Below are 6,828 nucleotides of genomic sequence, written 5' to 3' on the forward strand. Positions count from 1 at the left end.
TTCAACTGACACCAAACACACTCTTAATGTAGCCAAGTATGAATACTTAATTACTGAGAGAGCTTTAGGCTTGCTCTAAGATAAGTGCAAAAAATTCTCATGAGCGCAAAGATTATCTTCGACAACAAACAAATTTTGCTTTTAATCTGCACATGAACTTGCTCCCTGATTGATTTTGTGTTAATATGCTACAGACTGACAAAGACTAGTGGTACTGTGGTAGATATAGCAAACTAAAACTACATCATAGGAAATATCCGCATTAAAAAGCATATAGAAAGCCTAAACAATTGTCAAAATTAAATGAGCTGAAAAGCTATTGACCCAATTTTACGATTCACATGACAACTAAAATTATTTCCAGATATTTGAAGCAAAATCAGAAAAGGCTAACCTTTTCATGGAGCACACCATTTGAAACCAAAACCGATCTATCAAAAACACAAAATTTCCCGCCATCCATCCGAGAAACAGCGCCCCCTGCTTCTTCCACCATCTACAAGTAAATAGAAATAAAAAATCTATAAAAATTATTTTCATAATGAATCGACCTGCAAAAGAAAAGAGATAGGTTTCTTAGAGTACTTAGGACTATTTTCATTCCTATTTCTTTTTCTAGTTTCAGTTTGGATTACAAAGATGTCTGACACATTTTCTAACTATTTTCCTGTTCCTAAAATTCATGATAAAAATATTTCAAACAGAAAACATTAGGGCTTCCCTAGTTTCTATACTTTCAAAATTAAGTGAAAAAAGGTGAAAACAATAAGTAGGATTTTCTGTTTTCACTGTTTCCTTCAAGACATACTACAAATCGAAAACACAAACGACAATGAGAAGCATACAGACCTTGAATCTCAGGGAGGGCCTGTCATGACCACATTGTGTTTATTGATATGTTCTGACACTTTACATGGGTTTATTCCATCAAAACTAAATCAGATGTGTTTTCTGCTTCTTCTATTTACCTTTAAAATTAATGTTGGACTTCAAATACTTCTACCACTTAAAACTATTCAATTTGACCAGTAGGTGAGTTTAGGTTCACTTTGAAATTCTTTCAATCTCATGGCATTACACATCTCTCACTCGCCTTTACACATAAAGCATATCAATGATACTGTTAGAGCAAAAGTGACAATGATATAGAACTCATAAAATATACCAAAACACCTGCAGCCATATCCCATGGCTTTAGACGATATTCCCAATAAGCTTCTACAATTCCCAAAGCTACATGACACATGTCCACTGCAGCCGCACCAAGTCGTCTTACACCCTAATAATCAAAGTCGGGCAAATGAAAAGTGGAAGGCAAATAAATGAGACAAGGTTTAAATAGACTTTAGTAGATGATTACCCTGCTGACATCTGTAAACTCTCTAAATAAGTCAATGTTAGTGGCCCATGCATCATCATGATCATACCCGAAGCCAGTCACTAGAAGAGATCGTTCCACCTAAAAATGCAGATCACATACAACATACATCAGTCATCAAGTGCCATATAAATCAGATAGTTCCGTAAAATAATAATGATGAAAACCAAAAAAATAAACAGAATTATAGGTTGCATTTGAAAGAGAGACCGAGATTGAGAGACAGAGATTGGGGGAGAGACTAAATTAAGTCTCCGTATTGTGTTTGGTGTAAGTGTATAGAACTGAGTTATGTCTCAGTATCCTGTTTGGTTTAAGATAAAAATGGAGAATTAAATAAGTGAAAGTACTAAACTGCCCTTACTAATTAAAACCCTAACCCTACCCATTAAGCCATCCCCCTAACCCTTTCCCCTTTACCTTTTCCCCTCCTCTCTGTTTTCTTGCTCTCTCTCTCTCATCTTTGTCCTCTTCTCTCTCCGGAAAACCAGCGGCAGCGACAGTTTCCCTCCATGGCGACGCAGCAGAGACGACAGCACCCACCACCGTCGTGTCTGCCATCGTGTTCGTTTCGTCTTGTGTCCCTGTTTGTTGCCGTCGTGTCTGCACTTAGTCGCATCACTGCTAGTCCGTTGCGCTGCCTCTGTTCCCTGTGCTCACCGTATCGCCTCTGTTCCAGTTCTGGGCTGAAGACAGTTCAAGTTCTGGGTCTCTGCTCCCTCCGATTCGGAATCTCAAATATCCAATTCTGCCCCCTGTTCTCTTCTCCTTTTTGATTTTGAAATCCTCTTGTTTATGAGATTGTTGAATCTGATTTTGACATATGTTCACGAGATTGTAGTTGTTCTCGGGATTATTGTTGTTGGTGGTGTTGGAATTCGGTGATGGTAGAGGTGTGGTGGTGGGGTTGGGTTGGGGGTGAGAGGTGGGCGCTATGAAGTGTTGGCAGTGGGGTGGCAGTAGACCGACAGTGAGGGGTAGACTTGGAATATAAAATTTTGAATGAGGGCATTTTAGGAAAGAAATATTAGTACAGTTTCAGTCTATGTATCCAAAAATTTCAATTCCCTGTGTCCTCACTTTCTAGAGGTATTTAAGGGACTGAAATTTTAGTTTTAGTCTCTGATCACCAAACATGACACTGAGTTTCAATCCCCAGTCTCAGTCTCAGTACCTCAAGAAACACAGCCTAAATGAAGAAAAAACAAATTGTGATCCAAGATCACTATTCTTTAACTTTATGTTGAGGTATTGTTTTGTTGTAAATCACCTGATTAGTTTCACTGACTTGAATCCTCTCCCCATTGCAGAAAGCTCCACCACCTAGAAGGTCAGAGAGTATATTTATTGTAAAGCCACAAATTTATTTAAGTCAGTTTTATTTCTTCAAGACACAGATGGAAGACAAGATAGTATTTTCTTTCACCAGTAGTTGCAGAGAAAGTGCGAGTATTCCAACACATAGGACCTCCAACAAATTCAACCTGAAATATATAAAAGGCCCAGTTCATTAAGATTCTAGGAGAAGCAAAATCAGAAATAGAAGCAAAATCAGAAATAGAAACAAAAGTAGAAAATATTTCTTCTTATAAAATAACAAGAAAGGGATAGTGAGAACATAAGTGGAAAGAGAAATAAATTCTTTAAAATGGTATATGCATAAAGAGCTGGGAAAAGTAGTGGTTGCAGTTTTCTATGAGCCAGATTAGGCTTATTACCATTAAAGCTGATAATATTTGAGCCAATAAGCTGACACTAAAAACTTTTAACCCATGGACACTCCGAAAGATTTGCTCAAAGGTCATTGCTGAACTGCAGATGTACACGTAGGTTCCGGAGGCTATAATGAGAGATGATGCAAATAGCACTTGCCACATAGTAAAAAAGCATTGAAAAATAAACCAGCAAAAGGAAACATAGTGGTCTGAAGGGGAAAACACTGCCAAAAAATGAGATGCTAGTGATGTACATGATTCACGAGTTAGAAAAGAAGTGAATAGGAAAGATGAAGCTGATCGAATAAATGTAGGATTTTGACAGAAATCTGTGCCTTACAAATCGAATCAAGTTCAAATTTCAGGAAGTTAGTGGCAGAATATTGATGTAGCAGGTCATAGAGAATATACTCCTCTCTAATCTCATGCTGAATTTTCAAATAATACTGGAGAAGGTTAAGTGAGAAAATCCTGAGCAATAAATAATTTTACTCAAAAAATAAATAAATAAATAAAAATAATAATAAATTATCTATTAAATAAATATTTAGATTATGTTTTGTTTGTGTGTGTCTTAAGACATAAATATAGTAAGACAATTTTTTTAAAATTAGTTTGATAATTAAACACAATGCAAAATATAAAAATCACAACATTATCAAAATATCAATGCTATCTCTATTTTCTTCTCGCTATCTCTAATCAACACTGCACTACTATCATTGTTCGCCAAAGCAACAATCCAAATCCAAGAAATGATCCTAACTACTATGTGACTGTCAATTCTTGCTTGTAAGTAGAGTCTTTTTTTTTTGTTTCACTTGTGCATTGCATTGTAACTCTATTATTAACAGTTTAGATTTGTTTTCAACAATTAATTAGAATAATCAACTACTTAACTGTATTTATAGAATTGATTCAGTTGACTTTAATAAGATTTTTTTACTATTGCGTTCGTTAAAAATTCTGCTTCTTTTATGTAAGAGTAGAAAAATCTGTTAGAACCAACTAAACCAATCTCATGAACACAATTAAGCGATTGAATACTTCAATTAATTAAAAACAAATTTAAAGCACTAGGTATGTGTCACATCCTCCTGTACAGTACTTACACAAACTAGTTTTTGCCATCTCTATGCGAATGATGTCCTTACAAAAATTAGCATAGGTAAAGAATCCATTTGTGTTTAAGTGTCTTAGTAATAGATAAATTTTGTATATTAATCTATCATTTTTTTAGTAACGTCTTTTTCTTTTCTTTAAAAACCAAACATAAACATCTATTAAACAAACTGCCTAAATTCACATACATTTTATGAGATAAGCTTTAAAGCTTTTTACCACAGGTGTTAATCACTTAATCCAGTCAATAGTACATTAAAAACAGGAAAATTTTTAATATAAGAGGATATTTTTTCAAAACACAACTAGGTTACTGGTCCCACAATTAAAGCAGTTTGGCCTTTGGTACAAGTCCAGTATTGTTGTGTTATAGAAGGCGAAACAAAGGGACTAGGAAAGCGAAATAACATAAAGAGAGAATTGGGATAACTGAGGCAATTCTATTGCCAACCAGTGTGTGGTTGTGACCCTTCATCCCTTTTTGCATTTGCATTCACACATTTTTCATTGTTTGCAGGGACAAGGTGTGATGGAATCACAGAAAGCATTATTAACTGTGGATAACAAGATACCAAAAAACAAAAGAGGAAACTCTATGTCTCCATGTCCATCCTCCAACGTTTTTGAAAAATTGCAAGATTTTTATTACAACACAGAGAAGAGATGGAGATCTTTTTTATTTTAATGTAAAATGGGGCTACTTTTTTACATATGAAATACGAAAATATTTTATTATTTTAGTGTTTTATATTATTATGGTACCAGTATAAAATGTTTGTGATGTTTTGTAAGAAAAAAAATATTTTAGTGTTTAACTATTATATAGTATGTCTTGAACCCATGACAATCTGTCTTTTCTTTTTCAAGGTCAACAACATCCCATGATAAGTATCCTCTTAAATCCCTATCATTCTGTTTGCCAAACCACGTGGCTATGCTGTGATATAATCCTCCATCATTCATAATTTAATATCATCAACAATAATTATTATTTTTCCAAAAAATAAAATAAAATTAATTTGGGGTATCCCATTTTAACTTAAGCATGTGAACTTCTCAACAAGAATATATTCAACAATCAACATCCTTTCTATACTCCTTGAAACTCTTAAAAAGAATGCTCTAACTTATTTTATGAGCTGTTAAATTTTGGTCTTATATCAAATACAATAAAAAAATGAGTAGTGTTAGGAAGCCAATGACTTAAACCTACAATGTATACAATTGGCTAAATCTTTGGTTTATGAATAAAATGAACATCATCTATACTATTCAGATACCAGGGATAATAAACATCTCATGTTATAAAAAGCTAATTTTGGATTCACCAAGATTCGAACTCTTAACCTTCCGGATATAAAACTCTAATACCATGTCATGAAACCACTCATCCCAAAAATGTAACCTGATAGGACAATGTAACACTAATAGTCATATCTTTAATACTTTTTAAACCTTTATTATACACATTGTACGTTTAAGTCATTGGCTCCCTATACTTTCTCTAAAAAATATATATATAATTCATTAATTCGTTAGTCACCCCCAAGAAGTGTCATGATCTTCATTTGATTTCAGCATCTTCTTTTTTTTTTACTAACAATTACATGCTAACTACCATTGCATGACATGACGTTGAAACCAATATCATTAACTTTCACTAGCTATAAAACACGATAGTATTGTAACCCATAAAATATGCATGTCACGTATATATAATTATCAAAAATGTTATTTTGTACACTAAAATCAACTACTAAAATCAATTATCAATATATTTATGTATAAATATATATATGATTTAATTTTAATAACTGAATTTAATAATTAATTTTAATATACACATAATATAATTTTATAATTATACCGGAACTTTTTTGACAGGTAATATATAGAGGGAAGTTAAGTTTCATTTAAATATGTAGAGAAACAAGGTTAGTTAGATGAAGCGAATTTTATTCTACTCTGTCTTTTCTTATCCGTTTCATGGTAGTTTAATTTGTTTATTTCTGTCTGTTTTGATCTCCCATATTTTCAAATTAAGTCAAGTGTTCTGAATTGTTACTGGTAGTGGAGAAAGATTTCTGATATGGCTTCAACATTAGCCAATAATCAAGAAAAGATGGTCATGAGGATTCTGAACTACCAAACTGCAGAAAAAGTCTAATTGGAAATCTTGGCCAAAAATGATCTGTCTAAATTATTTTTATAAAATTAAAAAAATTATTTAAAATTCGACCACTTTTCATTAAAATTTTTAGATACATCTCATCTCTGCTGATGATACTAATTAATCTGTCCCAATTGGGAGAACGTGGAGGTGAAGGAATGGCACAGTAACTAATGTGATTTGCATGTGATGGGGGGGTGGGTTAAGGAACAAGACAAGTTAATCATGCGCGTATTAGTTTTAATCAGAATTAATTGACCTTCGCCAATGCCAATGCCAATACCAATACCAATACCATTGTGGTCACAAACCCCTTACACCCCACTTTCACCATTTCTAATTACAAACCAAAAACCATGAAAAAGTGTCTCGTGAATGGTGAGGGTTAGAAAAGATACTACTACAAATACATTATATATGAGTCCCTCTTTGCAAAATTGGAA

At 33.4% G+C, this 6,828-nt stretch overlaps 1 protein-coding gene across 2 annotated transcripts; it reads right to left on the reverse strand.

Moving 5' to 3' along the window:
• LOC107627580 (phosphatase IMPL1, chloroplastic-like) lies at window positions 134–3,465 on the reverse strand. Of its 2 annotated transcripts, XM_016330413.2 has the most exons (6): window positions 3,097–3,465; window positions 2,805–2,862; window positions 2,649–2,701; window positions 1,361–1,459; window positions 1,166–1,279; window positions 134–496 (listed from the first exon to the last, which is right to left on the reverse strand). In XM_016330413.2, exons 1-6 carry the CDS (start codon window positions 3,253–3,255, stop codon window positions 380–382), a joined length of 600 nt encoding a protein of 199 aa, XP_016185899.1. In that variant the 5' UTR covers window positions 3,256–3,465; the 3' UTR covers window positions 134–379. The 2 variants fall into 2 exon arrangements, with proteins under 2 accessions (XP_016185899.1, XP_020971790.1); XM_021116131.1 differs by lacking the exons at window positions 2,649–2,701; window positions 2,805–2,862; window positions 3,097–3,465 and adding an exon at window positions 1,799–2,554.

The sequence above is a fragment of the Arachis ipaensis genome, chromosome B02 (genome assembly GCF_000816755.2).
Source record: "Arachis ipaensis cultivar K30076 chromosome B02, Araip1.1, whole genome shotgun sequence".
Taxonomy (NCBI): Eukaryota; Viridiplantae; Streptophyta; class Magnoliopsida; order Fabales; family Fabaceae; genus Arachis; species Arachis ipaensis.